This window comes from Arachis ipaensis, chromosome B9, assembly GCF_059453495.1.
Source record: "Arachis ipaensis isolate K30076 ecotype BB chromosome B9, ASM5945349v1, whole genome shotgun sequence".
Taxonomy (NCBI): domain Eukaryota; kingdom Viridiplantae; phylum Streptophyta; class Magnoliopsida; order Fabales; family Fabaceae; genus Arachis; species Arachis ipaensis.
The window spans coordinates 157218626-157237452 of NC_142444.1; the positions used below are offsets into that span (position 1 = coordinate 157218626).

General features: G+C 36.3%; 1 protein-coding gene and 1 pseudogene across 1 annotated transcript; one reads left to right on the forward strand and one right to left on the reverse strand.

Annotated features, from left to right (window-relative positions):
* The first annotated feature begins 2669 nt into the window (after positions 1–2669).
* LOC107618211 (uncharacterized) lies at positions 2670–6662 on the forward strand. Its single transcript, XM_088500113.1, has 6 exons — positions 2670–3476; positions 3854–4065; positions 4402–4690; positions 4814–4899; positions 4983–5074; positions 5786–6662. Exons 1-6 carry the CDS (start codon positions 3156–3158, stop codon positions 6016–6018), a joined length of 1233 nt encoding a protein of 410 aa, XP_088356239.1. The 5' UTR covers positions 2670–3155; the 3' UTR covers positions 6019–6662.
* Positions 6663–14315: 7653 nt separating this feature from the next.
* LOC148546907 (uncharacterized) lies at positions 14316–17795 on the reverse strand (annotated as a pseudogene).
* Between the last annotated feature and the right edge of the window lie 1032 nt (positions 17796–18827).

Sequence of the window (18827 nt, forward strand, 5' to 3'; positions counted from 1 at the left end):
CCGCCCCTATAATTATTAAAATTCAATAAATAAAATAAAATTTTAAAATTTATATAACCACCATCACATACATAACATAAGTTAAAGTAAAAATCTAAATACGATACAATATTATTAATCATTTACTAATTATTTTACATATATTATACATATTATATATTAAAATTATATATATTATATATATACCGGAGCGGGTAAGGGCGGGTATTATCTAAACCCGACCCCGCCCCGCCCCTCTCAAGAACTCGTCCTGCTAAAAATCCGCCGCGATGCGGGGCGGGTAATTACCCGCGGATTCGGGTGGTGTTGTCATCCCTAGAGGAGACGTGGATGGAGAGAAAAAAAAAAAGGTGAATGAGATGAGAGAACACGTATCTTTTAAACATAAAACTTGTTTTTAAAATTTTAAAATCATATTTTTTTTTTAAATTGACTGCTAAATTGCATATAGAGTTATTTCCGTAGACTTTTTCAAAATTTTTATATATTGTTTATTTTTAATTATTTAATCAAGATTTAATTGTATACCAATCATTATAAAAATAAAAAAAAATTAATATTATTTCTAATGTTTTGATAAAAATCTCAAAATAATACAAAAGTGAAATCATAAAAATTATTTTATTTATATTATATATTTGCACGAGCTAATACTTAAAATGACTTTTAAATTTTGATCTTGAACTCAATTTAGCCTTTTAAATTTTAATTTACTTAATTTGTATCCTTAAAATTTTAAGGCGTGACTCAAATTAACACTTTCGTCTTTCGTCACAGAAAAGATGACGTGTCACATTTAATTGACACTTGGTTCAATCTCTTTGAAGCATTACCCCTATATCCCAATCTCTCTCATTTTCGGCCCCTCACAAATTGTTGGGAGTGAGCTCACTGCTCAACATCACCACACCATCAAAACTTACCTAAGTTGTTCACCACTAATGCATGTTCGCTATCGTTGTCGCGCCTCTTGCCAGATCTTCTACGTCGTTAACTTTAGAAGAGGAACTTAAACCAAATAAAACTAAAAAATTATAAATTTTGAACAATTAAATCAAACCATTAGTACCAATCAACAAAAATTAAACAAAATCAAAATCTTAACCTGAATACTTGACAAAAATTAATGAAAAAAGAAAAACAGTTATAGAAATGCTGAGCAGAAAATGAAGTACCATTATGTTGAATCGTGAGGATGGCGAGGAAAAGGTTGAGAGAGGGAGACGGCGGCGCAACAGAAGAAGACAACGATGTGATAAGAATTTTAGGGACAGACACAGCAGTGCAACGAGTTCAAAGATACAAATGGCGGCATGATGAATGAGCAACGATGAGAAATGATTAGACAGAGGTGCTGCGATGGATTGGAGGGAAGGCTATGACGGTTTGAGGAGGAAAATAACGGTACTACTAGAAAAGACGAAGTTACGAGTTGAAAGAAAAAAGTTATGATTTGAGAGAGGAAGATGACTTCAAATTCTTAGACTTTGTTTAATTTTGAGAATAGTAAAGATGAAGAGTCAAAAATAGAAGAGGTAGAATTATTATCCATAGAAAAGATATGTGGTGAAATTTAGGTGGTACATAGTCTCTTCGGTAATGGAATTAGACGAAAGAATCAACTTGCGTTATGCCTTAAAATTTTAGGATACAAATTAAACTAATTAAAAATTGAAAGACCAAATTAAATCAAAAATTATATTTTAGAAATCATTTTAAATATTAACTTATATTTAGATGCATCATACTTATCAAGTCATATTTTTATTGATTATTTTTTATATATCATAATACATAACATAAAAATATAATTTATTAATTAAAAATGCTATAAAAAAAACCAGTTGATATCGGTTTTGATAAACTAATTCAAAACCGGAAAATTTTTAGTTTACTAATGAGAAATTTGGAAAGGGGATAAGATAAGAAAAAAGACAGCCTCCCCAATGTGAGTGCATGAGATGTGAGTAACACGTGCCCATCATCTACTTCGTACAACCACACTTGTCACCTCCTTCGCAGCTAATCCGAATAATTTTCTTTCAACCAATAGCAGACACCCCTTTCTCCACCATGGCCCGCCATCTTTCCTCTCTAAACTACCCTCCATCAAAACATTTTATTACCCACATAAACCTACCGTATTTTTCAGATCTAAGGGGCAATGTTTGTCTTTTTGCGATTCAAATAATTTTAGACATATATTTTCTTTGCTTTCTAGCGGATATTATATTATACATAAAATGTAAAATTCTTATTCAACTTGCGCCCGGTCATGTTCAAAGAGCACTTGATAATAATAATATCATTCAGTATTATATTATTATATAAAATATTATAGTGTATCAGTTGTAGTAAGCTCACCATATAATATACATGAATGAAAGAAATCATATCAGAGTGGCATGTGCAAAATTCCCTGTAATGAAAACAGTGTGTGCTAAGTGCTAGCTCGGAATTGACACATTCACAGGCGAGCATGTAAAGCAAAACTAAAATTTGAAGTTCTTTTCTAAATATTCGTTAACTAATATTCTAAAATACGTAGTTAAAATATAAAAATATAAGCTAATTTCAGTTGACTGTTAAAGGATATGCATAAATTCAAATATATTCATTTTAATTTTCAAAAAATAGTATATTAACTAAATTAATAAAATAAAAAAAATAAATGCTTAGTTCGTGGTTGGCCATCCATCCATATATTCAAAGCCTGGGGGTCGTGTGTCTCTTTCTTTCCATTTCCTCCATACCTTGCTAATTCGCTTCGTTCTCCGATTCGCCTTTCATTCATTCGTTCATTCCTTCAATCAATCTCTTATTCTGCGTTGGCTTGTGCTCTTCCTCCCTCTCTCGATCCCTGCTCAAAATTACCCTTTTGCCCCCCCTTCCCTCCCTCCACCAACAACCAGATCCATTCTCTGACTCCCTCTCTTATTTAACTCAACCCCCCACCGCCCCCGTCTTCCGATTCAATCAACCAAAACCCTCAATCCTCAAAACCCTAGAACAACCAACAACCACCGCCGCCCCCTCTTTCCTCACAGATCCTCAATCTAATCCAATTGCTCCATAATCCCAACTCCTCCTTCTCCTGACACCGTTGACCACACTTCAGCTCCACCAAACTTCCCTTTTTTTTTCTGCGTACAGGAATGTTGGGTACTGGCTTGAACTTTGGGCGTGCCCGCGGAGACGATCGCTTCCACGCGCCGGTCAGGCCTCGCCGCTCATTCCAAGGCGCTGTAGACAGCGATAGGCTTCGCAGAGCTCAAAGTGACGTATCGTCGAGCCGGTCGTCCGTTCGGGATAAATCCGCGGATTCGGTTCGGGAGCCCGAGAACCGGGTCGTGTCGGACGAGGCCAAGAAGGTTGTTGCGGTGCCGTCGTGTGAGGCTGCCGAGAAGCGGTTGAGCAATCTAGAGCGGTTCTTGCAGGCGATCACGCCCTCTGTGCCTGCTCAGTATCTTTCTAAGGTTAGTTTTCAGTAACTAGCTGGCAAGTTTTGCTGGAACTTTTAATAGTTGTAGCTGGGTTAGGGAAGAAATCGCGTTCTTTAACTAAGTTATTTATTGTAGTATTGTCGTTGTTTGTAACGGATGGATTTAGTGGCTGGTGTGACAATAAGTAGTAACATTTTGGAGGTCTGAATGGGATCAATGAATAGAAAGAAGAAGTGAGTTTCTCATCCATCAAGAAGTAAGCTAGTAAATGATGCGTAATTTTTACTTTTTACACGTTTCATTTTTCTCTATTTTAGTGTGGTTTAAGTATTTGATTCTCCTTCTTCATTGTTTTTGTTTTTAGCCATTTGCTTGTCTTTCCTTTTTTGATTGTGAATTGAATATTGCAGAGGACCATGATGAGAGGCTTTAAGGCGTGCGATGTGGAGTCTCAGCCTTACTTTGTTCTTGGTGACTTGTGGGAATCTTTCAGGGAGTGGAGCGCATATGGTGCTGGTGTACCGCTTGTATTAAACGGGAATGAGAGTGTTGTTCAATATTACGTTCCCTATCTTTCTGGAATTCAAATTTACACTAGTGGGAAGCCTTCTGTAAAGTCAAGGTATTGCTTTCGTTGGACCTCGTTTGGAAGATTAATTTTAATGACCTTTTGGGAGGGTGTGAATCTTGATAAAGGCCAAACATTGGGGCATTTTGGATAGAGACATTGCAAATTTTATGTCAAGAAGTTATGGATTTAAGTATGTTGCAAGGTTAATTTAATATTCAGTTCTAGTGTTGATTCTTACTTTCTGAATAGCTAAGCATTCTACATTAGTTGGATGCTTTTAGCTAGTACTTAGCTTCCAGTTGGTTCGCTTTTTCTCAATTTGTAAGTGCCTAACTGGTGCTTATGTCTCCGTAAAGTTTACAATAAAATTGTTTCCTTCTTTGATAGGCTGCTAGGTGAGGACAGCGACAGTGATTTCAGGGACTCAAGTAGCGAAGGTAGCAGTGATTGTGAACCTGAGAGAGGATTGAATTACTTGAGGGAGCAACGGAATCATCCACACCTGCCAGATGAGATTAATCGTCAAATGGGTGGATTATCATTGAGAGACCACCACACACTCCGACATGATGGCTTTTCTAGTGATGAAGGTGAATCTGTCAATTCTCAGGGCTATTTGCTTTTTGAGTATCTTGAAAGAGACCCTCCTTACAGCCGTGAGCCTTTGTCTGACAAGGTTAGCTAACTCAACTACCCTGCCTCATAAGTGCTATCTTCTCCAGTTATACTTGGACTGTTGGACATAGTTCTTTGTTTTGTTTAGCCTTTTCACTATATTGAAATTTTTGTGGTGGGATAGATATTGGACCTTGCTTACCGCCTTCCAGAACTGGTGAATCTGAGAAGTTGTGATATACTATCGTCAAGTTGGATATCTGTAGCATGGTATGCTTAACTTTGCTTTTTTGACATTCTTCATATGGATAGGTGCACAAGGGGCTGACCTATCATTTTGCTTTGCTTTGTAGGTATCCGATTTACAGGATACCCACTGGTCCAACTTTGAAAGATCTTGATGCATGCTTTCTAACTTACCATTCTCTTTATACACCTGTGGGAGGTAAGCTGCGATTTTTCACCTCTTCTTTTCTGCTTTACTGGTTTTGCTCTATAACAAAGTTTTGAGAATTAAAGAATAGTCTTTGTGTATTGCTCCATGCTAGGAAAAACAGACTAAGAAAATCAAAAGTTTTGGTCTCTTATCCTTTAGCTCCTAAATAGTGTGATGTATTTATTATACATATTGCAGAATTTATTTTAGAATCTCCCCAGCTATGGATAGACACATGCCTAATACCACCCATTTCCATTGACAGAATATATATGTCTACTATCTACTTATCTAGGCACCTGGTAGTTGTGATATTCTCCAACTGTGTTCTTCTTCTTGAGACATACTATTGAGTAGCACAATGGATCATTATATCTGTCAGCAGTACCCAGTGAACTTCTTGACATGTTGCTGCTTATTTGTATTTTTAGTAATTTTTGTTTTATATATTTAGTTTGTGATATTTTATCTTTCATCCTTTGAAATTAAGGGTTGTTGGGTTTCTTTATTTGCTCTCTTCTTCAACTACAAAGAGTCATGTTTTCGTCTTGGTGACTGTTTCTATTCAAGTGTATTGGCTAGTAACCAGTGCATGAAAATGGTTTGCCTGGAACAGAAATTTGAGGTGCTGCATGCCTGCATGTGTGAGATAGTTGAATAAATTCATTTTTATGTGTTGCATTGGTTGCTTAACAAATATACAATACTTTTGTATTTCAGGTACACAACAAAGGGTGCAGGCACCTGTAATGTCACATACTACTGAGACAGATGGTGCCCCTAAAATGTCTTTACCGGTGTTTGGTCTTGCTTCATACAAGTTCAAAGGATCTCTGTGGACTCCAAACGGTGGACATGAGCGCCAGGTGGCTACCTCTCTTTCACAGGCGGCTGACAAGTGGTTGAGACTGCTTCAGGTCAGTCACCCTGATTTCATGTTTTTCAGCCGCTGAGGATTCTAAGGTGACTTTAACAATTTTAATTAAGCCGTTTGAGAAGTGGATCTAGTTATCTGCCATTACCAGCTTGGCCCATTTCTTAGATACAGTACTTGATGAAGTGAGAGTATATCATGTATTTGACAAAGGAAAAAAAAAAGAAAAAAAAAAGGGAAAAAAGAAAAACAAAAAGATGTCAGGCCCTGTCCTTTGTAGTTCCTGCTATGTTTCCTTCTTTGATAAGTGAAACAATGGAAGCAGCAAAGCTCTGGACAAGCATCCTCGACTGTTAAGGCTACTCAGAATGTGTTCATGGCGGATGTACAGGCTAAAAAGCAGCTTAGCAATCGCATGGTTTTGTTTTGCTGACATCAATGATTTTACCCACATCAGTTGTTTGTTGTAATTTTGCAACTTTATTTATTTTATGGTGGCATGTTTTTGTTAAAGAGAACAGGCTTCTTTTTTGTGTCCTGATGATCACCATATAGGACCCGGCTTTAGTGGATTGGGGAATTTTACTGGTAATGGTATTAGAATTGCCCCATCTCTGTATTTGAATTGTAACAATAACATTTACGTATCTTAGCTGCTTTACATGTAGGAACCGTTATCTTTTCTTTGTAATTTTGTTACTAATGGATGTTTGTAGGGAGAAATCTTGCCTTGCGTCTTCCTTTCTTTTTATCGGTGGTTTTTTGCATATGTTCTTTATTGGAAATAATCGTGCATCTTAAAATGTGAAAAAATAGTTTTCTCAGGGTAAAATTTTAGCTTTTTAAAAGTAATTTGTTAAAATTAGTTTTTTAAAGATAATGTTTTAAAAGTTTGCGTATCTTGCATTATCCAACACACAACACATTTATGGAGCGGACGAATGGATCTCAATTTTTTATTTTCAATTATTTTGGTAAGCGTGAATTTTCATTATACATTCTTTAAGTGACACAAAAAATACAAGAGATGTTAAAAGATAACAGATTACACTTACCAAAATAATTGGGAAAAAAATGGAAAGTGTTGTAAAATAAATAAAAATACTAAATATAAAATAAAGATATATAAATAGAAGATTCTAGTATTAATATAATTAGCTCAATAACAATAATTTATATATGTATTTATTAATATATATATATATAAAGAGAGAGAAGTATTGGAATGTAAAAGGAATTGATTTTGTTTATTGCTGGTTTGTGTTTTTTTCAGAGGCAAAATCCTATATTTATAAGCGTATATGATAGTAGTTTTTCAAATTACATTAAATAAGATTCTCCTTGAAAACTTGAGCCTTGTGGGAAAATGGCATCCACCTAGGCTATCTTATCACAACACTCCCCCTTAAATGACCATTTAGGATTATGCCTCATTAAAACCTTACTAAAGAAAAATCCAGTGGAAAAAAAATCTTAGTGAAGGAAAAAGAGTACAATATTCTCCAGTGATGGGGATTGCCTCATTAAAAACCTTATCAAGAAAAACCCGATGGGAAAAAAATCTGACCAAGGGAAAAAGAGTACAGTCTCCCCCTCTTGTTGACATCAGTTGATGTCTCGAAGTCGGCGCATCCCAATCTCGTGTACCAGTCTTTTAAAGGAGGATTTTGAGAGTGACTTTGTAAATAAATCTGTCAGATTGTCACTTGAGCGGATCTGTTGGACATCAATTGTCCCCTGATTTTGAAGATCATGAGTGAAGAAGAATTTGGGAGAAATATACTTTGTTCTATCACCTTTGATGTATCCGCCTTAAAGTTGAGCAGTGCATGTTGTATTATCTTCAAATAGGACAGTTGGAGCTATCTTATGATCAATCAGTTCACATGATGACAGAATATATTGGATCAAACTCATGAGCCAAAAACATTCACGACTAGCTTCATGAATTGCTAGTATTTCGGCATGATTAGAGGATGTTGCAGCAATCGTCTGTTTCGTGGACCTCCATGATATAGCTGTTCCACCATATGTAAATAGGTATCCTGTTTGAGATCTCCCTTTATGTGGATCAAACAAGTATCCAGCATCTACATAGCCAACTAGTTGTGACTTGGATCCATAGGGATAAAACAATCCCATATCAACCATTTCATGAAGATATCGAAAGATTTGTTTGATTCCACTCCAATGTCTTCTGGTTGGAGATGAACTATATCTTGCTAGTAAATTCACAGCAAATGATATATCGGGTTGTGTATTATTAGTAAGATACATTAGCGCTCCAATGGCACTAAGATATGGTACTTCAGGACCAAGGATATCTTCATTTTCTTCTTTAGGACGAAATTGATCATTTTTCCACATCCAAAGATCTTACGATCATTGGGGTACTCAAGGGATGTGACTTATCCATATAAAATCTTTTCAAGATCTTCTCTGTGTATATTGTTTGATGAATAAATATCCCACTTTTTATATGCTCGGTCTGCAGGTCGAGACAAAATTTAGTTCTTCCAAGATCTTTCATCTCAAACTCTTCTTTTAGAGTTTTTATAATTGTTGGAATCTCTTCAGGAGTCCCAATGATATTTAAATCATCAACGTACACAGCAATTATAATGAATCCAGATGCAGTTTTCTTTATGAAAACACATGGACAGATATCATCATTCTTGAATCCATTTTTTGCCAGATGCTCAGTAAGACGATTATACCACATTCGTCCAGATTGCTTTAGACCATATAAAGATCTTTGCAATTTAACTGAGTATAACCCCTGTGAATATTCATTGGATGTTTTAGATATCTTTAGTCCTTCAAGGACTTTCATATAGATATCCCGATCTAATGAGCCGTATAAATAGGCCGTTACCACATCCATTAAATGCGTATGCAGTTTATGATATGCAGATAAACTGACCAAATACCGCAATGTTATTGCATCCACTACAGGGGAATACGTTCCTTCATAATCTATACCGGGCCTTTGTGAAAAACCTTGTGCCACAAGTCGGGCTTTATAGCGTACAACTTCATTTTTCTCATTTCATTTTCTCACAAATACCCATCGGTATCCAACAGGTTTTACATCTTTTGATGTACGGACTACAGGTCCAAAGACTTCACGTTTTGCAGGTGAGTCTAACTCAGCCTTCATGGCTTCTTCCTATTTTGGCCAATCATTCCTTTGTCGACATTCTTCGACTGATCTTGGTTCAAGATCCTTACTTTCATTCATGATATTTAATGCCACATTATATGCAAATATTTCATTGATAATTGTCTTATTTCGGTCCCATTTCTCTCCTGTAAAGACATAATTTATCGAGATCTTGTCATTTTCACAATTTTCAGGTACCTGAATGTCTTCTGGCGTGAAAACTATATCAGAATTTTGGACAACTACATGTGTCTCTACTATGTCTTTTTCAACATGAATAGTATTTACCTCTTTTCTCTTTCGATGATTTTTGTCTTTGGAACCGACAGGCCTGCCACGCTTCTGGCGTGTATTTGCTTCTGTGGCAATTTGTCCAACTGTGACATCAATTTGAATTGGGGCATTTTCTGCTGGTATATAAGATTTGGTTATCTTTTTTGTATCGAAAAATGCATCAGGCAATTCATTTGCTATTCTTTGCAAATGTATAATCTTTTGAACTTCTAGTTCACATTGCCCTGATCGAGGATCTAAATACATCAAGGATGATGCATTTCAATTAAGTTCCTTTTCAGAAAGCTTATTCTCTCTCCCTAATGTTGGAAATTTTGATTCATCAAAATGACAATTCGCAAATCGGGCTTTAAATATATCTCCAGTTTGTATCTCAAGATACCTCACTATAGAGGGAGAATCATATCTAACATATATTTCCAATTTTCTGTGGGATCCCATTTTGGTGCGATTAGGTGGCGCAATGGGATCATATATAGCACACCCAAATATTCTTAAATGGGAAACATTTGGCTGCTGGCCAAAAGCTAATTGCATAGGAGAGAACTGATGGTAACTCGTTTGCCTCAATCGAATAAGTGTTGCGGCATGTAAAATAGCATGCCCCAAACCGAGGTTGGGAGATTTGTTCTCATAAGTAAGGGTCTAGCAATTAATTGGAGGCGTTTAATAAGTGATTCTGCTAACCCATTTTGTGTGTGAACATAAGCTACTGGATGTTCAACACTTATTCCATTACCCATACAATAAACATCAAAAGTTTGGGAAGTAAATTCACCAGCATTATCAAGACGAATTGCTTTAATTGGATTTTCTGGAAATTGTGCTTTTAATCGAATAATTTGAGTCAGTAATCTCGCAAACGCCAGGTTGCGAGAAGACAATAAGCACATATGTGACCATTTCGAAGATGCGTTTATCAAGACCATAAAATATCTAAAAGATCCACATGGTGGATGGATAGGTCCACATATATCACCTTGAATCCTTTCTAGGAATTCAGGAGACTCAAATCCAATCTTTATTGGTGATGGCCTTAAAATTAACTTCCCTTGAGAACATGTAGCACAACAAAATTCACTAGTTTTAAGAATCTTCTAGTTCTTTAGTGAATGTCCATGTGAGTTTTTAATAATTCTCCTCATCATGGTTGTTCCCGGATGACCCAATCTATCATGCCAAGTTATGAATTCATTTGGACTAGTAAACTTCTGGTTTACAATGGCATGTGATTCAATTGCACTAATCTTGGTATAATACAACCCAGATGAAAGTGAGGGTAATTTTTCTAATATAACTTTTTTATTTGAATCATGAGTTGTGATACATAAATACTCATGATTTCCCTCATTCATTGTCTCAACATGATATTCATTTCGGCGAATATCTTTGAAACTCAACAAGTTCCTCAGGGACTTGGTAGATAATAGTGCATTATTTATTATAAATTTTGTTCCTCCAGGAAACAAAATTATAGCTCTTCCGGAGCTTTCTATCACATTGCCTGAGCCAATAATAGTATTGAGATATTCCTCTTTTGGCACAAGATGGGTAAAATATATATCGCTTTTGAGAATGGTGTGCGAACTTGCACTATCCGCAAGGCATACATCTTCATTATATATCCTTGCCATTTTCTTCAAAGACAAATAATAATAAAATGAGTAGTATGCACAGTTAAATTGAATACTTGATCGGAATTATTTTTTTAAGAAATACTCTATAAAAATAATGTCATATACTAAAATTTTATTTTAAAACTTGACACATTTAATGATTTCAAAATTTATAAACATTAATATTTCATTATTTACATACATCACATTTAAAACTTAAATACATAGAAAATAAAACTTAACAATAAGTTCTTTACATTATTTATTTACATAGATACTTAACAATCTCACGTATTAAACTATTCCATCATTGATCAAATGACCAATATTTCCTTTAGGGTCCTCAAAGAAATAAGATACATCATAATGAGTGGTGGAGTTTTCAGCAACATCATTTGAAACGAAATTCGTCTCCTTTCCTTTGTCGTCTTTTTTCAAAGATGCTTGATAAAGATCGACTAGGTGCCTTGGGGTACGACAGGTACGCGACCAATGGCCCTTTCCACTACAATAGAAACGCTTATCCTCTGTTGATTTATTTTGCCCAATATTTCTTTCTTTATCCCATTTCTGGTGAGATCCTCTCTTTTGAATATAATTTCTTTTCCTTCCATAATTTTTCTTGTTATTAAAATCTTGTCATTTACCTCTTCTTGGGTAATTTGCCGCATTTACTTCAGAAAATGGGGCAGCGCCAGTTGGGCGTGCTTCATGATTTTTCAAGAGCAACTCATTGTTGCGTTCAGCAACAAGAAGGCAAGAAATTAACTAAGAATATTTTTTAAATTCTTTTTCTCGATACTGCTGCTGCAGGAGCACATTCGAGGCATGGAAGGTCGAGAAAGTTTTTTTCTAACATATCATTGTCAGTTATCTTTTTCCCACATAATTTCATTCGTGAGGTGATTCGAAACATTGCAGAATTATATTCATTTATGGATTTAAAATCCTGTAGACGCAAGTGCGTCCATTCATATCGGGCTTGAGGAAGTATCACTGTTTTTTTATGATTGTACCTTTCTTCAAGGTCTTTCCAATGATCTGCAGGATCTTTTAATGTGAGATATTCATTTTTCAATCCTTCGTCAAGATGACGACGAAGAAAAATCATGGCTTTGGTTTTATCCTTCTGGGATGCATTATTTTCAGTTTTAATGATATCTCCAAGATCCATTGAATCAAGATGGATTTCAACATCTAGTATCCATGATAAGTAATTGTTTCCAGATATATCAAGAGCATTGAATTCAAGATGAGAGAGTTTCGACATAATGAAAAATTTGTTACTTGAGTCTTCCTAAAAATTTGATCAGAGTCTCGTGCTGATAACGTGTTGTAAAATAAATAAAAATACTAAATATAAAATAAAGACGTATAAATAGAAGACTCTAGTATTAATATAATTAGCTCAATAACAATAATTCATATATGTATTTACTAATATTATATATATATATATATATATATATATATATATATATATATATATATATATATATATATATATATAAAGAGAGAGAGAAGTATTGGAAGGTAAAAGAGAGAGAGAATTGATTTTGTTTATTGCTTGCTTGTGTTTTTTTCAGAGGCAAAAGCCTTTATTTATAAGCGTATATGATAGTAGTTTTTAAAACTACATTAAATAAGATTTTCCTTGAAAACTTGAGTCTTGTGGAAAAATGGGCATCCACCTAAGCTATCTTATCACAACAGAAAGAATTCATATAGAGCGGTGAGTAATAATAATAAATCCTGGATTAAAATATTGTTTTATTATAATTTTGATCATTTTGCATACATATTATCAAATTTTATTTCAAACACTTTACACATTTGAAATTACCCATACCTAGTTAAGCGGTACACAAAATTCTAGTTAAGCACATCTGAAAATCTTGCATCATCTAAAAATTAGTGTATTCGAATTAAACTTTCATGACAATTTTTTTTTTCTATAGTGTTCTATAATGTAACTGCGTTAAACAAGGAATAAATAGACAATGAAGAATAATTAGAAAAATTTTAGAAAATTCAAAAAGTTACAATTGAAAAGAAATACAAAATATCCTAACAATTGATTTAGAAAACTTGGATGTATCTGAGTGTAACTAGTGTCCGTATCCCATTACTAATTAACAACACTGTTATTCATAATTCACGATTCTTGCAACTTTTTCCCTTTCCTGATTCATTTTTATCTTGTGTGTATAAATTGAACCATTTCTAATCGTTGCACCAACCCGCTTTAGCCTATTCTACTGCTGCAAACTCAATGCTGCATTTGCCTGCAACGATGCATTCATCTTTTACCAAATGCCATTGCTCCCCAAAATAGATAGATGCTGTTATTATATCAAGCCTTTTTTCTTTGTAGACATTTAAATGTAACAGAGTCACTTCTAACAACTAAGAACTTCTCAAGGGGGTGACATTTTCTGTCTTGCTATAGTTAATCTCTCTTTTAGTATGCCTTTGATACATTATACTTTTGAAATCACACCACAATTAATGTAGGATTAGTGGATTACTTAAACCATGTATGAGTTGAGTTGGATTTGTTCTGTTTAGATTTTGGCTAACCTGCTTTAAGAAGGACCCCTTGAATGGGATTAAAGCTTTCCAATAGAGTGTGAACTCCACTCACTCTTGGAACAACTCCGTATTTGACAATAAGATCCAAATGATCGTTTGTTTGTATATCACTGCTTAATTAGTTAGTTCCTCTAACGATGAAAAAACTCCACATATACATACATTACATGGTTATTTGTAAGTGAATTAGAGACATGTAATTCAAATGAACACCAGTAATCATCAAGTAAACTGAATCGACTTAATGAAAGCGTTGAATGCACTAGTTTTTGTAAATCTCTAATGAGTAATGATCATAAGATAAAATCAGTAGTTTTTTTTTTGGTCATGGGCTTAACCCTACAATAACTTAACCCGCCCAGAAAAAATCCTCCCAACCCACCCAGACACCCAAGATGCTATCCCAACCAAACTGAAGCAAACCGCGCTCTTCTCCCTCACTGCTGCCAATTTGAAAGATCAATCTCTATGGGTGCCCAACTCTCCCTTCCTCCTACCTAAATCAGCGACAGCTTCATGCCCAATCTTCTCTTGGACGGAATCAGCTCCTTGCTCATGGACGACCCGCTACGCCGCTGCCAGCACACCGGGAAACCTGCCCAACCAACAATCAGAATGCCGATCCTTTCCTGATACCATCGTCGTTCTCGGAGGGTCGTTCAGCGCTGTCTTCCTCAGCCGCACAGGGTCGTCTCCTTCGTCAACCTGGTATCAATTGCCACCGCCGCCTTCAACCGAAGGTTGCATTGATACCACGCCTTCTACTTTGCTGCGTTGATACTCAAATCTCGAGGAAGAAAAGAAACGCTGCTGCTGATTCAGACCTGGATTAGTTTGAGTACCAGAATCCGCGATACATCCATTTTGGTCCTCAATTGTATGGCACTTTGTTCCTCTTTCATTAAAGCTTAGTTCTTTGTTGATCCTCAAATTTTAATCAAATTAAATTTCGCTCTTTGGATGTTTGCAGGTGGTTGAATGCTCCAGTTATGGTGCAATGTCCCTATTTCTGCTGCCTTGGCTATTTCATGGTCGAGGAGATTCCCGTTTTTAGGAGTCCAAGTTAATCCCTTTTCCGGTAATTATTTCATTAACAATTGAATGTCCTGAATAATTGCCCATGCTTCACCAATTGGACTCTTGGATTTAATTGCTTGTATGATTTTTAGATTATCTGATTCAATGAGAACTTTTTCCATGAATAAATTATTTACAATGATTAGAGCTTGTTTGATTGCTAAAGCTTCTGCTACTGTGACTGAGTTTGCTTGAATTAATCCTGTGAAACCTAATAAAATCTTTCCTCTGTTATCTCTGTCATAGTTTTTGATTGTGGATGGTGGCTAATGGCGGTGAGCCAAAAATCCGCCATAAAGTTATAGTGGATGGCGTTACGAAAAATGATGGAAATGGTAGATTACCTCTAAAATACACATATATGTGCAAAAAAAACATGCAGAAAAATTGCAAATATAATAAACTATAAAATCTATCTATATAATCAACTTTCTAGTCATAAAACATCTAATTAATATAGCAAATATAATAGCAAATTTAGCAAATAAATATAACATCAAGTTCAAATCATAACTCAAAAGTCATAAGCAAGTAATAAAATAGAAGACATAAAACATAAAAACTATAAACCATCTACATTCTAGCTCTCATCAAATTCATCCAAATTAACACGATTATTATCGTGTCCCTCTACCCCTTCATCATCCTCTGATTCAGTATCATTGAATTGAATCTCCTCTTCTTGTTCTTCTTCATTTTCAGAATCCTCTTCATCTTCAAATTCTGGTTCTTCTTCCTCTTCCACAATTATTGCTTTTCCTTTTCTTTTTTTTGAAGCCTTAGACCCACTTGGTCCATCCTTTGCACCACCTCTTGCAGTTGCAGGTTCTTTTCTTTTTCTATTTTGTTGTCTTCTAGTATATGTCGTAGGCTCATGTCCTCCCATTGCTTCAAAAACAAGGTTCCAACTCAAAGGGTTGTCATCTTGATGAACCAAATCAGCATCATCATCCATATTATCATCATCTCGAAAGGTGGTAGTCCCAATTTCTCCCACTAACCACTCATTACACTCATCAATATCATTGAGTGCAATAGGGTCAACTTTATCTTTAAGGTTGTACCTCTCGATGAGTTGTTGGTTATACTTTATGAAGACCAAGCTCTCCATCCTTTCATGATCAAGCCTATTTCTTTTCTTAGTATGAATATGCTCAAATATACTCCAATTGCGCTCACATCCAGAAGCACTACAAGTCAAGCTCAAGATCTTGATAGCAAGGTCTCGCATGTTTGGAGCTTCATGCCCATATGTCCGCCACTAAAATGCTATAAAATTAAAATAAATTTGTCTAAACCTTTAATCGAACTAAATTTATAAAGCTTTGTAAATTTTATAACAATCTTACTGGGTGAAATCTTTTTCCTCTGAGATTTTGCAAAGGATGATCCAAAAAGTCCATAGCCGGCCTTATATAGTGTTTGCTCCTCCAATATCTTCTCTTGCACAGCTATACTTGGCACCAATCTAGTGATGCACTCAAACCATCCCTTTGTAACTTCTAAATCCAATTCAATGCGAGGATTATCATAAAGCAACTCCGGATTCAGAAAATGAGCAGCTGCTTGCAACGGACGATGAAGTTGGCAATTTCATCTGTTGTCAACGATTTTAAAAACTTCAGAATATTTGCTCACATCATTAGAAAATATTTTCATGATGCATTCCTTTGCTTTATCCATTGCTTCATATATATAACCCATTGGCGGTTTCTTCTCCTCATCAACAAGTCGAAGCACCCGAATAAGAGGCCCCCATGATCTTAAGGGTGTACTTGACATGATTCCAAAAGGAGGGCCTAATAACAATCTTTGTTTCCTTCCTCCCCTTTGCCTCCCTTGACAACTTATTCCTTACCCACTCATCCAAAGTGAACATTCTTCTTAGATTTCCTTTCTCCTCATAAAGCCTTTCCAAAGAGAAAAATGAAGTGGCAAATCGGGTGACTGCATGCCTCACCAATTCCTTGCCATTTGTGAATTGTCTCAACATGGATAAAGTGCTAGAGTGGCTATAAGTGAAGCTAACCAAAGAAATGGCACTTTTTATGGTTTTTTGGATTAATGGTAACTTCCCAATGTCTTCAAGCATCAAATCCAAACAATGGGCAGCACACGGGGTCCAAAACAAATTCGGTCTTTTCTCCATCAACAACTTACCAGCTAGAACATAGTTGCTCCCGTTGTCAATTACAACTTGAACAACATTTTGCTCCCCAATTTCCTCAACAATACCATCAAGAAGCTCAAACATTTTTTCACCCGTCTTCACATAATCAGAGGCATCAATAGACTTCAAAAACATTGTCCCAGCAGGAGAGTTTACAAGAAAATTGATAATGCTCTGTTGTCTCTTATCCGTCCAAGCATCTGACATAATAGAGTAGCCATACTTTTCTCGTTGTTCCTTATGACCCTTCAACAAGTCTTTGGTGTATTCTAATTTCTCATTAAGGAGTGGCACCCTTAGAGCATGATAAGTGGGAGCAGGTAAATTAGGACCAAAGCTTCCAATAGCCCACAACATTTCTTGAAAACTCTTCAACCTCACTGGATTCAATGGAATCCCAGCTTGGTAGAACCACCGGGCTATGTATCGATGAACTCTACAAACCGCTTCCTTATTACATGCTTCCTTGATATTCTGTTGCCTCAATTTCTCCTTTTTGTTTCTTGCAATGGCAGTTTTAGGTCTTTTCATAAACAAGTCCATTGGACCTCTCATAGAACTTGCCCCCCCTCTAGCTGCTGCTATTGGAGTTGGATTTGGAATTTCATCAATTCCTTGAGCATCTTCCTCTGACAATCCAAAACCCAAACTATCTAAATCAAGCTCCCTAGCATTGACACTATGTTCCTCAGTGCTTGCCGGCGTAGAACTTTGTCTTCCACGATTTTTTTTTTCTGGTTGTAGAACTCCCATAATTTAGCAATAACATCCTTTGGGACCATTTTACATCCAGCAACATTCCCAGGCTTAATCATTAAGTGCTCCTTTGCCCGTGTAATTCCTCCTCTCGTAATTTTTCCACAAAAATTACATATGATGTCATTGGTATTTCTCTCTTCTACAGCAGTAACATATTTCCACCCTGGATCAATCCTACTGGCACGGATAGCAGCTGCAGGACGAGCAGCAGTTCCAGCAGCATGGCCAGCAGAGGCAGAGGTAGGGACAGGGGCAGGGACAGGGGTAGAGGCAGGGGCATCAGAATTACGGGCTGGTCTAGAAGTTGACATGATGAACTGAGCTGAAAGGAAAAAAAATTGGAGGAAGAGAGGTTTATGAGGGAAGAGAAGGAGAAGGAGACAGTGAAGTGGTGAACTGAATGAAAAAAAAGGAACGGTAACTTCTACAAACCAGAAAAAAGAGGGAACTGTGGTGATGAGCGGCGGTGACCACCAGTGGTGATGGACGGCGACGGGCGGTGGCTAAGATCGGCAGTGATTGAAGGCAGAGAGAAGAGAGAAAGAGAACAGAGAGAAAGATCCATTTTGGACGTTTAGAGAGGAAGGCTCGTTTTTGAACTGCAGCGGCTGAACATGGGTTACTCTTTCATTTAGGGTTTTGCAAAATTACCCAATTACCCGTGATTTTTTAAAAAAAATCCGAAAAAACTCGCCATTTTTGCCATTTTCAATGGCGGACCGCCATGGCGCCACCGCAATTGTGGCGCCTTTTGCCCCGCCATGATAAGTATGTCACGGTGGCCTACGTATGGCGGCGAGGCCAAATCCCGCCACGCCATTCCGCCATAGCGCCGCCATGGCCGCTATTTTAAAACACTGATCTCTGTACACCACTGCTATAGCTCCTTTGCCTATATTCTTTTTGAAAGAAGCATCCACATTTGCCTTGATCCAATCCGTAGGGGGTGGCCTCCAACGAACCTCTCTCGTTCCTTTTTTACCATGTCTTTCTTTTAAATTTATCTTCTTTTCCGCTATTCTCCAAAACAGACTTTCCATTAGTTTAGCCCTCTTTATAGTCCAGCTAGGATTAATTTCTTGCTGCTGGTACACTTTCTGATTTCTAGTCTTCCATATCTCCCACACCAGAAATCCTATTTTACTAATTCTTCTATTTTCCTCCTCCCCCCTACTGATTTGATTTTTTGTATGATAGTCATAAACCAGTCTCCAAAC